Genomic DNA, 18,317 nt, shown 5'->3' on the forward strand with positions numbered 1-18,317 from the left:
TTGGGGATCCCTGGTCCTCTGTACCACATGCTTCTTGGCTGTGTGTTTGTGGTGGGCCAGCAGATGGTGGGTGTCTGGGGTCTTAGAACCAGCGGGCATCCTGGTGCATGCTCAGTCCTTGCCACTAGTGTACAGTGTCAAGCAGTGCCCCACGGCCTGAATGAGGCACCTCTTGCCACAGGTGGTCACTATTCTGAAAGATTTTTGAGGAAGAAGTTAAGAAATCTACTTGATAAATAGTTCAAACCGTTTTGTTGTCAAACAAGTGAGGATATATTTAGAACTAAAATGTAGGTGAGGGACATTTTCCTCAGTGGTCCAGTGGTTAAGACTCTACCTTCCAATGCAGAGGACGCTGGTTCCATTCCTGGTCCAGGAGATAAGATCCCACATGCCTCGGGACAGCTCAGCCCACGTGCCACAACTGTAAAGCCCGTGAAAGCGAAGTTGCTCGGTCGTGTCCGACTCTTTGTGACCCCATGGGGTGTAGCCTACCAGGCTCCTCCATCTGTGGGATTCTCCAGGCAAGAGTACTGGAGTGGGTTGCCGTTTCCTTCTCCAGGAGATCTTCCCAACCCAGGGATCGAACCTGGGTCTTCCGCATTGCGGGCAGACGCTTTACCATTTGAGCCACCGGGGAAGACGATAAAGCCCGTGCACAACAACAAAGACCTAGCACAGCCAAGATAAAAAATATATTTATTTCAAAATAAAAAATGTAGGTGGATTTTAAAGAAAAACTGTCAGCATCTAAAGAACATTAGTGCCTCCTGCAGGGTGCTCTAGCTGTCCTCTCAGATCCCTGGAATAGAGTGTCTCCCACTCAGCTCTGCCCTGCTCTTAGGGGTACCTGAGAAGAAATTTGAGAGACTTAGTGCTACTGCCTTTTCATTTTTGTAGTTTTAAGTTTGTTTAACAATGCTTTCCACGGTTTATTGTGATCCACACAGTCAAAGGCTTTGGCATAGTCAATCAAGCAGAAATAGATGTTTTTCTGGAACTCTCTTGCTTTTTTGATGATCCAGTGGATGTTAGCAATTTGTTCACGGGTTCCTCTGCCTTCAAAGCCTTTGACTGTGTGGATCACAATAAACTGTGGAAGATTCTGAAAGAGAAGGAAATACCAGACCACATGACCTGCCTCTTGAGAAACCTATATGCATGTCAGGAAGCAACAGTTAGAACTGGACATGGAACAACAGACTGGTTCCAGTAGGAAAAGGAGTATGTCAAGGCTGTGTATTGTCACCCTGCTTATTTAACTCATATGCTGAGTACATCATGAGAAACGCTGGGCTGGAAGAAACACAAGCTGGAATCAGGATTGCCGGGAGAAAAAATAACCTCAGATATGCAGATGACACCACCCTTAGGGCAGAATGTGAAGAGGAGCTAAAAAGCCTCTTGATGAAAGTGAAAGAGGAGAGTGAAAAAGTTGGCTTAAAGCTCAACATTCAGAAAACGAAGATCATGGCATCTGGTCCCATCACTTCGTGGGAAATAGATGGGGAAACTGGAAACAGTGTCAGACTTTATTTTTTTGGGCTCCAAAATCACTGCAGATGGTGATTGCAGCCATGAAATTAAAAGACACTTACTCCTTGGCAGGAAAGTTATGACCCACCTAGACAGCATATTGAAAAGCAGAGACATTACTTTGCCAACAAAGGTCCGTCTAGTCAAGGCTATGGTTTTTCCCGTGGTCATGTATGGATGTGAGTTGGACTGTGAAGAAAGCTGAGTGCCAAAGAATTGATTGATGCTTTTGAACTGTGGTGTTGGAGAAGACTCTTGAGAGTCCTTTGAACTGCAAGGAGATCCAGCCAGTCCATCCTAAAGGAGATCAGTCCTGGGTGTTCATTGGAAGGACTCATGCTAAAGCTGAAACTCCAATACTTTGGCCACCTCATGCAAAGAGTTGACTCATTGGCAAAGACTCTGATGCTGGGAGGGATTGTAGGTAGGAGGAGAAGGGGACGACAGAGGATGAGATGGCTGGATGGCATCACTGACTCAATGGACATGAGTTTGAGTAAACTCTGGGAGTTGGTGATGGACAGGGAGGCCTGGTGTGCTGCGATTCATGGGGTCGCAAAGAGTTGGACACGACTGAGCAACTGAACTGAACTGAACAATGCTTTCTGGTGTTTGTTCTGAAGTAGTGAAGATTAAATAAGATTTTCCATTTGAAATACTGAGCCCAGTGCCTGCTATGTCGAATGTGCTATGTGGATACTGGCCGTTCATGTTTTATTATAATGCAGTCAGTGTGCCAGGGCAGAAAAAGCATCACCTGTTTTGGACACCTTATGCCTGAGTGCATGCAGATTGCCTCAGTTGTGCCCGACTCTTTTCGACCCCATGGACAGTAGCTTACCAGGCTCAGGCTCCTCTGTCCATGGGATTCTCCAGGCAAGAATACTGGAGTGGGTTGCCATGCCCTTCTCCAGGGGATCTTCCTGACCCAGGGATTGAACCCAAGTCTCTTGCATCTCCTGCATTGGCAGGTGTATTCTTTACCACTGATCCACCAGGGAAGCCCTTTCAACACATGAATCTTGAGGAAATAATAAACAGTTAGACCACAGTATAGCAAACTTGTTTATTACTTTAAAATAAATCTATTTTAGACTAATTTTTAGATGTATAGAAGAATTGCAGACATGCTACAGAAATTCTTATGTACTTTTTACTCAGTTTGCCCTGATGAAACATCTTAGATCACCATGGCACGTTTATCAAAACTAAGAAATTAACATTGGTATACTGTTAACTGACCTGCAAGCTTATTTGAATGTCACCAGTTTATCCAGTGTGTGCTTGGTTACTAAGTCACGTCTGACTCTTTGTGACCCCATGGACTGTAACCTGCATTGGCAGGTGGATTCTTTACCTTCTGAGCCATTGGGAAGCCCAGTTTATCCAATAATGTCCTCCTTATGTTCCAGGATCCAGTCCAGGATACTACACTGCATTTAGAAAGTCTGTTTAATGCTTAACCATTAACAGACACAAGGATGGATTTTCCTGCACTATACATAGCCCTTAAAACAATTTTTAAGGTTGGAAACTGTTACTCTAGACTTCAGGGCACTTTAGGGAATATTCATAGATTGAGAAGAAAGGTGGTCAGAATTCTAGAGGATAACTGTTTGGGGCAGGTATCTAATAGGCAGCCTTTAAGCACCTTTGCCAAGCCAGTTCTTTGGAGTAATTGTCACTGCAACTGTGAGAATATGATGGTGCCAACCAAAATCCTGTGCATCAGAAACAAGTCAGCATTGGTCCTGGATGGTTTTCGGATTGGATTGGTAGTATTTAGCAGGCATTTAAACTTGTTGGGCGCTCAGCCTTATGCCCAGGAACATCCTGTGGCTGAGCCCAGTGCCAAGCTGGGAACCTGACCTTGTGGCCTCCATTCTCAGGGAAGGCTGTGGGTGAGGCAGGTCAGTTACTCCAGGCAGAGATGATGCAGAGGCAGGTAAGCATTTGGATGAATGATCTGGCCACGTCCCTGGTATCTAATGGGGCCATGCAGTCAGGCCTGTGGCTCAGTGGTCCCCATGTACTCCTGATCTCACTAGGAGTGCTGTTAGCTTGTGAAATTCACACATGACCAGTGTGCTATTCAAGCCCCATTATGCAGCATTTTCAAGTGAGACCTCTTACAGCAAAGGTGCTTCACCCACCATGAGTCAATCTTCCCCACTATTTGACTTCCCAACTTTTTTTCTTTCATATAGGAGTTCTTGGAGCTAAACTAAATACATGTTACAGCTGTTCTGAAGTCCTATTGAAGCAGATTTCATTTTTTTTTTTTAAACAAGGTCACTGGATAGTATTTTTTTCTCAATATTCATTTTTATTCATTTATTTGGCTGTGCCAGGTCTTAGTTATGGCCTGCAAAGTCTTGGCTGTGGCATGTGGGATCTAGTTCCCTGACTAGGGATGGAACCTGGGCCCCCTGCATTGGGAGCACAGAGTCTTAGCCACTGGACCACCAGGGAAGTCCCTGAGGCAAATAGCATTTTTGCAGGCTCAAAAAGTGCCTGGTTAGGAAGGGTGCAGTCCATGTGAGGAGGTGGCATTCTGCAAGTCTCTTCTGACTCAAACTCAGCGAGTGAATGACCTCCATCTGCCTTAACAGGGGTTAAACTGTGCTGGGGCCGCTTCCTCCACCAGCAGCTCTGAGTCAGGAGCTGAAGAGAGCTCCCAGATGCTGCTCATCTTCCTCAGTTCATCAAGGCAGATTAGTGAGAGAGAAGTTTCCAGAAATGTCCACAGAATTGTCCTTTAGGTTAATGGGGTCTTTCCTCCCCGCTGAACACCCATAGCTTCCTATGTCTGGCTTATCCCCAAGGGTCAGAGCCTCTCTCCATTGCATTCCCCTCACTTTCTTCGACTGCATTAACTGGTTGAAATGTTCTGCTTTTATAGAAATCAAAATTGTAAATGTTTTCACTTTTGACCTAACAATTCCGCTTTTATGATCTTATCCTGAGAATTATGCATGCCCACAGTATTAAGTAGTTTTGAATTGGAAATAGCTTAAATGCCTGTTAGTAGAGCCTAATTAAATAAATTATGGTACATCTTATTAATTGTTTTCTAAGTTACAAATTTCTCTAAAAACTTTCCATGATGTATCTTCTACAGTTGGTAAAGAAACCAAGTAGAGAATTAGAGGTGAATGAAGCTGGGTTTTACAAATATAGAAAAAAGCAGAAGAGTGGGTTTTAGATTATCTTATAGTATTTTGAACATGTTTATTTAAGCCAGTGAAAACTTAGTATCTGCTGGGTCTTGCTGTTACTAAGTTGCTTCAGTCGTGTCCAACTCTGTGCGACCCCAGAGATGGCAGCCCGCCAGGCTCCCCTGTCCCTGGGATTCTCCAGGCAAGAACACTGGAGTGGGTTGCCATTTCCTTATCCAAAGCATGAAAGTGAAAAGTGAAAGTGAAGTTGCTCAGTCCTGTCGGACTCTTAGCAACCCCTCAGATCCTGTTAATTGTTAGGAACACAGACAAGACGCAGTTTCTACCCTGAGAAGTGCATTAAAAAAAAAAAAAAATTGAGCGATTTTGTGGGAGAGGTGGGGTGATGAGCCACAAGGCTTGTGAGATCTTAGTTCCCTGACCAGGGGTCAAAGCCAGGCCCTCAGCAGTGAGAGCACTGAGTCCTAATCACTAGACTGGCAGGAAATTCCCAAGCAGTATATGATTTTGATGAATGTGTTCCAAAAGAGGTTGATAGTTTTGATGGGAGGGGATGCTCACCACTATACTAAGGCTGAAGTTGATAGTTTTGAACCTAGAGGTCACATTACTCACTTTCTTAATCATCTAAATGCTTGGGGCCACACCTCCTGAATGTGACTTACTCTGGGAGTGGCTGATTAAAGAGTATCCCAGAGTGATCTTGGTTAATCTGAGAAATCAAGATCCACCTACTTATCACCAGCATGATAGTTGTAAGAAGAAACTGAATATACATTTACCCATAAAAATGTTCATCTTCATTTATCCATAATTCTCCTGCTGTGAACCTTTCTGGTAAAAGCCAAGTGCCTAAAGCTATTTATCACAGTGTGACTTAAAGTAATAAAAAAAATTGGAGTCAGCTCAGATGTCCAACTATTAGAAGGTGGTTAAGTCACTTACAAAAACATCCTCTCAGGAATATCATGCTGCAATTAAAAATGATGGCAAGGGACTTCCATGTGGTCTAGTGGTTAAGAATCTGCCTTGCAGTGCAGGGGATGTGGGTTCAATCCCTGGTTGGGGCACTAAGATCCCATGTGCCATAAAGCAAGTAAGCCTGCACACTGCAACGGAGGATCCTGTGTGCCGCCGCTAAGTGACCCGATACAGCCAGATAAATGAATAAAATAAAAATGATGGTGAGACACAAGGTATAGGGCAACATGCAGAAATGCTCGCAAGATGACACTAAATTAGCAAAGTGGTACAGAGGAAATCCGCACCTGAAATTGTAATGATCTAAAACTTTATAAACCAAAGGACCAGAAAAGAATATATGAAAGTGGTCATGGTGATAACATGATACAATTGTGGGTGATTTTTTTCCCCCTTTTGGCTCCACCTTTTAGGTTTCATACAATAGTTGTTTGGTTTTCATTGCTTTAGAAATTAGATTAAGGTGGGGGAAAATCCACAGCAGAGAGTAGGTTGTCCTAGAGATTGACTTTAAAAAAAAAAAAATTTATTTATTTTAATTTGTTTCTTTGGCTGCCTCAGCATGTGGGATCTCGTTCTATCCAGGATCAAACCCAGGGCCTCTGTATTGGGAGTGTGGGGCCTTAGCCACTGGACCGCTAGGGAAGTCTCTAGAGATTGATTTTTTGGTCAGATTGCAGGCTTGGAGGAGTGGGGAAAGGAATTGCTAAATCCCATTACGGAAAGAGTGTCTGTAATTGACTTACTGTGCTCAATTGCCCTCTTCCACTCCAGGAATTGAGGAAGCTCAGATGGGAAAACGAGGATACCTGACACCCTCCAGTGCTCAAGAACACCTCATAGCTCTTTGGAAAAATGAAGGTGCTGTGCCAGGCTAAAGAAACAGCCCATTGACTTCCTGGACTCCTTTACCCTGCCTTTTTATGTTTTCAAAATTGTGATTCTTGTAAATCTCTCCTGAAACTGAACCATAGATTTGGGGCAGGCTTCAGGGTACATTGTCATTGATGATTTACAGTGTGGGAAATGTCTTTATTCCTTGAACCATGAACTTGATGATTACTGTAACTGAGCCTGATCATTAAATGATAGCTGTGGGTGGGCATTGCTTAATACAGTTTGACATGTGTCTTGAAGGTGCAGTGTAACTCACCTTATTTTTTTTAATATATTTTATTTGCTTATTTATTTTCATTATTGTTTTTTAATATTGCATTTTTATTTATTTTTTTCACTGCACCACGTGGCATGTGGGATTTTGGTTCCCTGACCAGGGATGGACCCTGCACCCCTTGCAGTGGAAGTGCAGAGTCTTAACCACTGGACCGCCAGGGAATTCCTTCATTAGTTTTTATGGAGACACATGTGATCTTATTCTCCCTATTGTCCTATATTCTGGGCTTTTTGTAAAAAATTTTTGTGGTCATCCTTCCATGCTCTTAATGTATAGGTTTAAATGATCTTTTTGATTTATTTCAAACACAGGGTTCTTTCTGAATTACCTTTTTTTGGGACTGGAAGATGTTGGCATGGAGTCCAGGTTCAACCCCAGTATGTTCTTTCTGGATTTCTTGGTGGTACCACCCTCAAGGTAATACCCTTTCATTGGCTTTATTTCACCTGAAAAAGGTTTATGGAATAATTGAATAATGACCTCTGGGAGAGAAAGGAAGGGTCAAAGGTGCTGAAAAATAGAGCAGCAGTTCCACTCCCAGCTGGCAGGAGGTGGGACTATTTTCCTCTTCATTTTTCCTGAGTGCAGGAGGAATGTGGGTTTCCTTTGGAGCTGGGGGCATGTGAGTAGGGATGGGTAAGAGGCTGAGGAAAGTGTTCACTGATTCCACATGTCCTCCTGCAGGTATCGCCCTGTCAACCGCCTTGGGGACCAGATGTTCACCAACGGGCAGACGGTGAACTTGCAGGCTGTCATGAAGGACGTGGTTCTGATCCGAAAACTTCTGGCACTGATGGCCCAAGAACAGGAGCTGCCAAGTGAGGTGGCAGCACCCACCACAGAAGAGGTCAGGAGCTGATATCATAGTTCTAGCTTCCTACGCTGTGGGTACAGAATGCTATGGGTCCTGGGAGATACTGGTTGGCAATTCTGTATGGTTGTGTGTGAGCCATGGGTTTGGGAGGACCGGGCAATGTCTGGGGGAGAGTGTGGGTCTGGGCATGACCCCAATGACTGTGCCCAGTGACCTTGATTGAGTTGCTTTGGTTTCTTGTTCCCATCTCCACAATAAAATGAGTGATCTGTGGGGAGGTTTTACCCGTGGCTGTGGTCTGGGCTACCTGCTCTCACTGGCAGTTCTAGAAAGAACAGTCTGTGGTCCTCAGGCTCTGAGCCTGTCCCTACTGGGCTCTGGTACCAGAGACCCGTGCCACCTAGGTGTGATTTTGGCTCATGAAGATCTCTAGCATCAGGGTCAGGAAGGCAGTGTTGGCATTTGGAGGAGTTTCCTGGAATAGGAGTGTCAGATTTGGGGCTCAGTTTTCTCCCCAATAAATGGTGGAGCTGAATTCCATTTTCCTGTTTCAGCAGACTGAATCCCTTTTAGTATGCTAGGTCTACAGTGGGTATAAAGATGAGTCAGGCACTCAGGAAGTTTGTTGAGATTGCTGACATCCTTCCCAGCTTTAAGATGCTTTCTAAATGCAAATAGGAAGGACTGTCTCAGCCTTAAGTAGACCAGACAGGCTCCCAGGCTCCCTTCCTTGAGTAGGACCGGCCCATCACCAGGTGGCGCCATTCTGTCAGGGACACCCATGCGTGGGTTACTCAGCCTTTCTGCTTGGGTTTCTTTGGTTTTGCTTGTTTTCTGATCTGCCTGTGTAAATGTGCTTTTTTAAAAAGTGCTCAATATTAGAGATAACTGCCGTCTGCAGGTTCTGGTCTAGTTTCAGAGAGATAGCCATAGGATTGCCACGTCCAGTGACCAGAGCTAAGGATTTCATGTTGATGTCTCTTGAAAGTAGGGTAGCCTTTGTCCAAGAAAAAAGCTAAATCTCGGCAGAAATGAGCAGCATTCTCTCAGATTCCTAAGGTCATTGCTGCCTGAAGTCACAGTGCCGTCTTTTCCATCTGATCAATAGCAAGGGTTCTTTCTTCCCATACTTGCACAGTGGCCCTCTCATGAATCATGAATGCCTGGGTGGGAATAGGCGTGCACCATTCCAGGCACTGAGGATACACCAGTGAGACTGGTCTCACCCATTTAACAAGTAGGCTTGTGGCCCTGAGTCAGCTGATACCTTCAGAAGTGAGTTAGTCTGACAGGGGTGCTGCCATCATACAGGGGTCCCTGGGAGGCTCCTTCAGCCAGAATAGAAACCACACCTGTCTTCTCTATAACTGAGAAGTCTTCTGTTCCTCAGGATTGAGGACAGGCCCACTTTATCACCAGTGGGTTGCATGACATTCTCACTTACTGGATCCCCCTTCGTCAGCGCTGACAGGTTTCTTCTCTCTGACCCACTGGGTCGAGGGACCATTTGTCTCTCTCCTGTGTCGTACATACCCAGCCCAAGGGGCCCAGTCCAGGTGGCCAGACAGTTGGTCAGTTGGTGGTGCTCTAGGGCAGCTTACCGCCTCATATGTTGTCGATGCACACAGACAAGATCAATTTATGAGCACTTGGGCCACAAATCTGTCAAGTTCAAAAGACATAAAGGCCAACTTCAGAGTTCATCATTTGTCAGAGCTCAAGTGAAAAAGAAAAGTGGAACCAGGCCTGGCCTTCTTGAGGGCTTTGTGTCACGCCCGTTTTTCTTGGTTGTGTCTTGGCAGGAAAAAGACTCTTCGATGGCCATGGACCGATCCTTTTTGAGTCAGCTTCCAGGCCAGTCCCTCACAGACAGACTTTACAACATTTGGATTCGCCTTCAGAGCCACGTTAATATTGTGTTTGATAGCGAGATGGACAAATTAATGATGGAAAAGTACCCCGGTATTAGACAGGTGAGCAGTTGGATCCCCATTGCTAGCCGAAGGGGTTAAATAATAAACATGTTTGTCTTAAGGAAGAAAATAGTAACCATACTTGTTTTTGTTTTCCTTGACAGTGACTGTTTTATTTTAACCAATTGGCACTACTGTAGTTTTGGTTTACTTTTTATTTTATTATTTTTTAGTGTAAAATATGAAAGATTTATTTCAACTGTATAAAATAATTGAAAGAGGAATAAAGAAGATATTAATAAAAGATGGCCCTAACTGAAGAAGTGAATGAAACTAAAATTGCAGACCAAAAAACCCAAACATAATAAAGATGTGCATAGTATTGGGTTGGCCAAAAAGTTTGGGTTTATCCATCCTTTCTTGCCAACCCGTTACCATTATACAAGCTTGTGAATAATAGAAGTATCATCTTTCATACTCATGCTCAATTGCTAAGTTGTGCCCACAATTAAATATGGCATATATATGTTCTAGAGCTTCCCTGGTGGCTCAGCGGTAAAGAACCCACATGCCAATGCAGGAGATGCAGGTTCAACCCTTGGGTTGGAAAGATCTCCTGGAGGAGAAAATGGCAACCCACTCCAGAATTCTTGGCTGGAGAATCCCATGGACAGAGGAGGCTGGTGGGCTACAGTCCATTGGGTCACAAAAGAGTTGGACATGACTTAGCAACTAAAAAACAGCAACATATATTTTCTAACAACTTAATAATTTTAAGTCTTGATTTTTAAATTTTTTTAATGATTTCTGTGGACTTTTCCCCCATAAAGATCCTGGAGAAGAAGGATGGTTTGTTCCGAAAGCACATGATGGGGAAGCGCGTAGACTACGCAGCCCGCTCAGTCATCTGCCCGGACATGTACATCAACACCAACGAAATTGGAATTCCCATGGTGTGTGCTGTTAGGTGGCAGCTGGGAGTGGCGAGAAAGGCTGGGGAGAAGGCTTGGGATCATGGTGGCTTGGGTGAAGACAGCATCTGCCTCTCCCCATATTGAGTCCTTAGAAGGGGACCCTGAGGCCATGGCTTGGCGTTGCCCTCACTCCCCGCCAGGTCTCCAGACACGCTCCACCCACAAGGAAGACCCCTGCTTCTGGGCTACCAGGGCGCAGCCTATAGGGTGCGTATCCCACCCACCTCTCCTCTTCCTGCCCATCTTGGTCTAGTCATTAAAGCTTTCTAGACAGATGGAATACATGACAGAGATGAGGAGGGAGCGGGGCTTTCTGTCCCGTGTACTTGCCTGGCATCAGGACTCGGCTGTGGAGGAAGGGAGAGAGCCCCAGGGAGCAGGCGTCACTCCCAGATCGTCAGGGGTAGGCAGTTTGCCCTGTCCACCCATTAGTGTTTCCTTAGGGAGCCAGTTTTCTTTTCTCACTTCCCCACCACTTAAGGCTGCGGTACTCATTAGCAACAGCCCCTTCATCGTCTTCCTCCTTAATGGGCCTGGAGGTCAGTAATAGAAGATGGTTTAATTCTCCCTGCGGAGCAGCTCATTTCCTCGCACACGGCCCTGCTGCCACTCTCAGGGGAGGACTGGCAGGGAGCAGAGAGCAGAGCTCGAGTGTTCTGATGGTCTCCTGCGTGCTGCCTCCTTGTCCCCCAGGCACACGTGGGCTTCCTAAGCAAGGGCTCTTGTGTGAGGGGACGAGAGTCAGAGAACACCCATTCCTGGGTACCAGGGGTCTCTGCATCCAGAAGCTGGGTCAGGTGGCACGAAAAAGCACTGGGAAGCCCAGTGGTGACATTCCTGAGTCCGAGGCCCTGGGAGGAGGGGCCTGTGACCTGTTCATTGCTTTCTTTGGACAGAGGACAGGAACCTCTGTTGGCTTTAGCCTCATGGTGCCTCCAGGGTCCCCAGCTTCAGGAGAGACCTTCAGTGTTGCTCCTCTTTCCACCTTCAGCGGTCTTCTCTTTCTTGGATCTGGGTTCATTTGGTACTGGAGGGACTCTGAAGTTCCCCCTCTGCCCACCTCCAGGCCTGCCCTAAACCTAGGGCCATGGTGACCTGTTGCTCACAGGATGGTTTTCAGGAGCAGAGCGCGTGAAACTGCCTCTTGATCTCTTGTGCACACCCTTCGCATTGAGCACTGTGGACAGGTGTTACAGAAGCAGGGGAGGTGAAGGTGGGGGGATAAGCTAGAGTCCCAGTCATGAACCAGACAAGACTAGTGTGTCCCTGTGAAGCTTATATTCCAGTGGTGGAGACACACAAACAGATAACACAAGTAAGGATATTCCTCGACTTACGATGATGTGGTGGTAAGTTAAAAATGCCGTATGTCAAAAGTGCATTTAATGTACCTAACCTACTGAACAGCATAGCTTAATCTAACCCACCTTAAACCTGCTCAGAACACTTATGTTAGCCTACCGTTGGGCAAAATCATCCAGTGCAAAGCTTATTTTGTAATAGTGTTGAATGTCTCATAGAAGTTATTGAACACTGTCCTGAAAATGAACAACAGGGTGGCTCTAAGTATATGGGATATTTATGATCCCAGGGCTGACAGCCAGCAGCTGAGGCTTACTGCCCCTGCGTACCTTCACAAGAATATCACACCATGTTTCACAAGCCCAGAGAAAGACCAGAATTCAAAATGGGGAGTATGATTTCTACCAAATACGTGTTACTTTCACACCGTTACAAAGTCCTAAAAATCCTAAGTTGGGCACAGTCCGTACATAAATACTCTGTCAGGCAGTGGTCAGTGCATCGGCAGAGGTGGAGAGGGCCAGAGGGCGGGGAGCGCCGGGCAGGGTGGCGGGGGTTGGGGTGGGGGTGCCATTCACACAGGCTGGCCAGTGTTCAGAGAGTTCCTTTCCATGGGACTTTTCAAGAGTCTCTAACATAGGTATATGCCTTTTGAAGCACCAAAGGGTTTTAATATTCAGTAGCTCAGAACTCAACCAGGGCACTCGTTTTTCTTGGAGTGTGGTGCAGGCCTGGCGTGTCAAATGGATCACTGCCATTTTCTCATGAATCGGGGAACCGAATCAGGTTTATCTCAGGCCAAATAAGGAGATTAAGATGCCATGTCTGGGCTCAGGCCACCATCAATTAGTGATGACTGCTGGGGCGGGGGAGGGGAGGGGAACTATAGGTGGAGGAGGGTGATACTTGAGAGCAGGTATTCACCAATTGTCTAAAGCTCATGTTCCAGGCTATATTCCATGATTTGGGACCTCGAATTTATTGGCAGACTAGGAAATGATAAAATTTTAAAATAGGTTAAAAAAAATTTTGTTGCATAAATTACTATCCTCAGATAACTTTTTTGGGGCAGATTACTCTGCTAGAAGAGGAGACCTGCTCTCTTCCTTGGAGGAAGCAAGTCTGGAAAAATGATTGTGGAAAAGACAGGGAGATGTTGCTTGTTTGGCTGAAGGACCTTCTTGGCTCAGGGAGCACATCTGCATCTTAGGGGAAAAATCACACAGCCTGTTGAGTCACACTGGGGTCCTTCTGACCTTTCTCTGCCCACCCTGAATTTTCATATCCCCTCCTTGTTTCCAGGTGTTTGCCACAAAGCTGACCTACCCTCAACCAGTCACCCCCTGGAATGTTCAGGAACTGAGGCAGGCCGTCATCAACGGCCCCAACGTGCACCCCGGAGCCTCCATGGTCATCAACGAGGATGGCAGTCGCACAGCCCTGAGCGCCTCAGACCTCACACAGCGGGAGGCCGTGGCCAAACAGCTCCTGACACCAGCTACAGGGGCCCCTAAGCCCCAGGGGACAAAAATTGTGAGTAACGGGCATAGTTGGTCAGGGGTTAGGCTGCTCCTTTTGGGCTCCCGCGTGATTTCAGCTGTGGTGCCAGTGCAGGAGGGCCGTGAGAACTGTTCCTGCTCCCCTGACCCCACCCCTACCCCCCGCACCCCACAAGGGGCTGATCCCACCTGTGGGTGTTCCCTAGGGCCTCAGCGCCATGAATGAAACTTCACTTGATCATCGCATGCAGGCTGCACAATTCTGGTTACACACCAGGCCTGGAAAAATGCCCTTTCATTATAACTCCACTCTGATCCGCTGCCCTTAAACAGGGCTGCTCACAGGTGGTCCTCGGCAGCAGCATTCCTGCAGCCAGTGGGAAATGCACCTTTGCCTCCCTTTTTACCTCTTCCCCGCCCTGAATTAGACTCTCTGGAAATGACCCAGGAATCTGTGTGTGAATAAGGTCTATGGAGGGTTCCTCTGCATGCTGAAGTTTGAGAGCTGCCCTAGGAAGGAAACATTCTGTGTCTGTGAAAACTGATGGTTTCAGCTGATGCTTCACTTTCTGGAGATTGCTAGTTCTCACCTGTAGCACTGTGTTAAGGGATCTCCAGGCTTTCTCTGGGCTCCCACAGAAAGAGTACAAGATCGATTAGCAATGTCTGCTGAGGGCATAAAATGAGTGGATGATGTCACTTGTGTCTGTGTCAGGTAACAACCATTCCAGCTGGGAGGGGTATAGCAAACAACCCTGAACCAGGCAAGAGTGGCAGAAATTGTTGGAGTGAAACGGATTTGAGGTTAATTTATGGTGACTGCCCAAGTCAGGGAGTGATGGAGTGCGTCGTCCTCACCCATCTACATATTTGTTGGGCTTCCCCTTGCCCTCTGACATGCCTAGACCCACTAGGTTTTCTTTTTGGTGGGTTCGAGCTCTGCAGAGGACTGTTGAAGCTTGAAGGAGCTTTGGTTGGAGGACAGAGAGGGAGAGGAAGCCTTGTCTCAGTGAGCACTGCTCTTCACCGAGGCCTGTCCCCTTGCTTTCTCCCCATCTCACCATTGTCCCGAGGTCCAGTGGTTAACAGGCCTTGCGTCTTCTGTTTTGGCAGCCAGGGGCAGACAGGTCCACCCACCTGTTTGTTCTTTTCTTATGTGTTAAGTGATGTTTGTGTTCAGGTTCGCAGACTTACCCTGCCATTTTAATTTTCTTTTAATAATTTTATTTGGTTTTGAGTGTGTTGGGTCTCTGTTGCTGCATGGGCTTTCCTCTAGTTGCGGCAAGTGTGGGCTGCTCTCTGGTTGTGGTACACAGCTTCTTCTTGCGGTGGCTTCTCTTGTTGCAGAGCACCGGCTCTAGAGCGCATGCTCGGTGGTAGTGGCCCGTAGACTTAGTTGCTCTGTGGCATGTGGAATCTTCTGGACAGGGACTGAACCCTCATCTCCTGCTTGGCAGCTGGATTCTTTACCACTGAGCCACCAGGGAAGCCCCTATTCTGCCATTCTTAAGAGCCCCATGTTTTGCTTGGAGCTATGTGAAAGATGCAAGAGAAATAAGTTTCTTAACTTATAGTGAAACAAGACAACCACAAGATAACTTCCATGCTATTAAGTCAAGCATGTGAGACAGTAGGACACTTTGAGAGAAAAATTGAGAGAGGAGAGCAGAGTGGGGTCAGGTGGTGGCAGGGCCCACTGCAAGCTGTGTTGCACTTTGTCAGGCACCATGGACAAGCTCTTATTGCCCTAGGGTGGACAGCCTGGTGGGGGCACCCCCAGGGAATGAGTCCATGAGTGTGTCACCACTGTTGAGTGGTGTGAAGGGGACAGTGACGGAGGGTGGTGACTGAACCCACGTGATGCTGGAGAAGAAAGGAGGTGGGGTGAGCGTGCAGGGCGTGTTTGGAGTCGTCAGAAGATGATTGAGGACCAGCCTGGGGGCTGCAGGGGACCCCAGGGTGAAAGGAGGGTATGTTTCCGAGGGAGAGGATGGGGTTGGGGGTAGGCTGGGTGTCAGGGCTGTAAGAAGAGAGAAGATGAGAAGGAAGCCATGGTTTCCAGTGCAGGAGATGGAATGCTCTGGAAGGAGGTGCATCTGGGCCCCTCTGAACTGAGGTGATGGTGGAGAACCTAAGGGCCTATCTCACGTAAAAGGTAGAAGTGTGGGCCCTCAGTTGGGGTTAAGAAATGAAATTATCAGGACTTCCCTGGTGGTCCAGTGGTTGAGACTCCACACTTCCACTGCAGAGGGCACATGTTTGATCCCTGGTTGGGAAACTTAAGATCTGACAAGTCACATGTATGGCCAAAAAAAAAAGAAAATGAAATTGGCAGAGAGTTGAGCTCTTTGAGCACAAAGTAGCACAGACAGAAAGTGGGGGGACCCATGGGAGTATGAAGCAGGTGGGGAGGACACTGAAGGAGGGTGGCCAGCCGGGCTTGCTCTCAATGCCAGCATCCGTCCCCCACCTCTAGTCAAGACCAGCCCCAGAGTACCTTGGCATCTTCCCGAGGCACATAGGAGGTGTTTGTGGAATTAAATATGAAGTTTAAGGAGAGGGAGAAAGGAAGATGCATCAGATTTGCCCAGACAGAGACCACCTGTGACCCAGGAGAGTCGTTTGGACAAAGTGGGAGGAGTTGGGCCCCAGAACCTTTGTCATCTCCAGCTATAGCAAAAGTAGAAGGATGGTGGGGTTCCTGACGTTATTGGGATGTGATGATGAGGCAGATACACAGGGACACTTCCTTCATGTGGCCCTTTACGTCTGTGGGGTTGGAAGTTGGCTTCAGAGAGGGCAGGTTGGCCTCACTGCACTCACTGGGCAGCTTACGAGAGGGGATGCAGATGAGTTCTGAGCTGCAGGGAAATAAGGGAAGTTGGCCTTATCTGTCTTCCAGCTGAACTTCACATCAGCATACTATCTCTGCTTTCTCCCCTAGCCCCAGCATCCCGTCCAGACTTCCCCTTCAGTCCTTGAACTTCCCGTACGTGCTGGGAACACTTTGTTCTCCCCAGACTCCCCAGCCATCGCCGCTCTGTACCTCAGCAAGGCCCTCATTCCTCCAGGGAGGAGCCTGCACACGTTTTCAGCCAAGGTGCGTGTGTGTGCTCAGTCGCCCATTTGTGTCTGACTCTTTGCGACCCCCTGGACTGTAGCTGCCAGGCTCCTCTCTCTGTTCATGAAATTTTGTAGGCAAGAATACTGGAGTGAGTTGCCATGCCCTCCTCCAGGGGATCTTCCCAATCCGGAGACTGAACCCACGTCTCCTGCATTGGCAGGTGGGTTCTTTACCACTGAGCCACCTGGGAACCTGAGAGTACACATCTTAGGCTTTGTCAGCCACATGGTCTGTGTTGCAGCAACTCAGCCCCACTTTTCTAGCATGAACTGTGGAAGCCACCAGGGCAGTACAAAGCCATTGGTTTGGGCTGTGTTCCAAAAAAACTCTAATTATAAAAACAGATGGTGTGCAGTTTGCCACTTTCACACTTGCGTGGGATCACCCTCCCTGTGTGTCCCACCTCACCTCCCACCCTCATTGCCTTGTGGGGTCACTCCACGGGCCCCCACCTATTCCACTTTAAGTCCTAAACCCCTGAGGACAAGGGCGGGGTATTAGACCCTCCAATCTCCCCAGCACCCTGTGGACTGGATAGGTCCATGTTGAGGTGCAGGAGGCTCCATGGACTGAGCTGAGGATGTGGCCCTCCCAGGGCAAAGACAGGAAGGGACCTTTTGAAACAAGTGTTCCTTATATCAGGATCTTGGGCTTCCCAGGTGGCGCTAGTGGTAAAGAAGGCGCCTGCCAATGCAGGAAATGTAAGAGATGCAGGTTCGATTCCTGGAGCAGAAAGATCCCCCGGAGGGAGGGCATGGCAACCCACTCCAGTATTCTTGAGAATCCCATGAACAGAGGAGCCTGGTGGGCTACAGTCCATGGGGTCACAAAGAGTCAGACAGGACAGTGGTGACTGAGCATGCATGCACATATCAGGACCTGGGGACTAAGAATGATTCTTTTTAGTTTCCAAAACCTCAGTGATGTTATATGTCACATTTATACACGTAGTCGAGTATGTGTGCATTCACAGCCTACTGGTAATTTGTAAAGTAGTTTTCTTGCTGAACACCTTCCATATAGATAAGAACTAGGCCAAAGGGCTGGGTTACGTGACTGGAGGGAGAGATCCAGGTCAGGACAGACTGCAGGTTCGATGAGAAGAGGGAGGAGTGAAGTCTCTGCCCCTTCCGCTGGCCCCCGTAAATGGAGGAGGAAGTGGCCGAGTTGGCCAAGCCTCATTTCCCGGCCCAGCAGTCAGCCCTGAGAGCAGCTCTTTGGCTCTGGCTCTGCTTCTGAGAACCCTGACCCGGGCACTGGAGCACGCTAATTTTCACTATGGTATTTATTTAGAGACAAGAGAAAGGAAGGGCCTCTGGTTTGGATTGGCAAGGGGAGCACTCTGTGCTCCAGGGCTTCTGTTTGCATTGGCTGGAGCCTGCCAGATGGGCCTGCGAGCCTTCCCAGCTGTGGGGTTTGCTTATGCCGGAGGATGTCTCGAATTTGTGAGACTCCGTTCCGAGGCCCAGCCTGGGCTTTGGGGCCTGAGCCACAGGTCTGGGCAGTTCCTCCCTTGAGAAGCTAAAGAAATAGACCTTCAAAGTCAGCTCAGGCTCCATGACGTGCCCTGGGCAGACACTCATGGGAATCCTCAGAATCCAGGTCTCCTTGGAAACATGGATGTAGGGGCAGGAGAAGGATGGGTTTGGATTCCTCGGGGAGCAGAAAGACCGAGTTCTTTCTCGCTGCTTTTAGGACTGCCTTTTAGAATTTGAGGGGTTTGCTCCCTGCTTCCCTGAGTTGGAGGAAACTTTCAGCCCAGCTGAGCAGGAATGAGGGGAGGCTGGTGGGTGCATCTCTTGTTAACCTTTGGCCTCTCTC

At 47.6% G+C, this 18,317-nt stretch overlaps 1 protein-coding gene across 1 annotated transcript in view; it reads left to right on the plus strand.

Annotated features, from left to right (window-relative positions):
• The window catches only part of POLR1A (RNA polymerase I subunit A), an 84,214-nt gene that overhangs the window by 13,653 nt on the left and 52,244 nt on the right, over positions 1–18,317 (plus strand). The window contains exons 7-12 of the mRNA XM_052647986.1: positions 6,471–6,557; positions 7,182–7,287; positions 7,555–7,717; positions 9,487–9,657; positions 10,428–10,550; positions 13,176–13,406. Coding sequence (XP_052503946.1) covers positions 6,471–6,557; positions 7,182–7,287; positions 7,555–7,717; positions 9,487–9,657; positions 10,428–10,550; positions 13,176–13,406 — 881 coding nt within the window. The remainder of the gene's footprint in view (positions 1–6,470; positions 6,558–7,181; positions 7,288–7,554; positions 7,718–9,486; positions 9,658–10,427; positions 10,551–13,175; positions 13,407–18,317) is intronic.

This window comes from Budorcas taxicolor, chromosome 11, assembly GCF_023091745.1.
Source record: "Budorcas taxicolor isolate Tak-1 chromosome 11, Takin1.1, whole genome shotgun sequence".
In the NCBI taxonomy this organism is placed as follows: Eukaryota; Metazoa; Chordata; class Mammalia; order Artiodactyla; family Bovidae; genus Budorcas; species Budorcas taxicolor.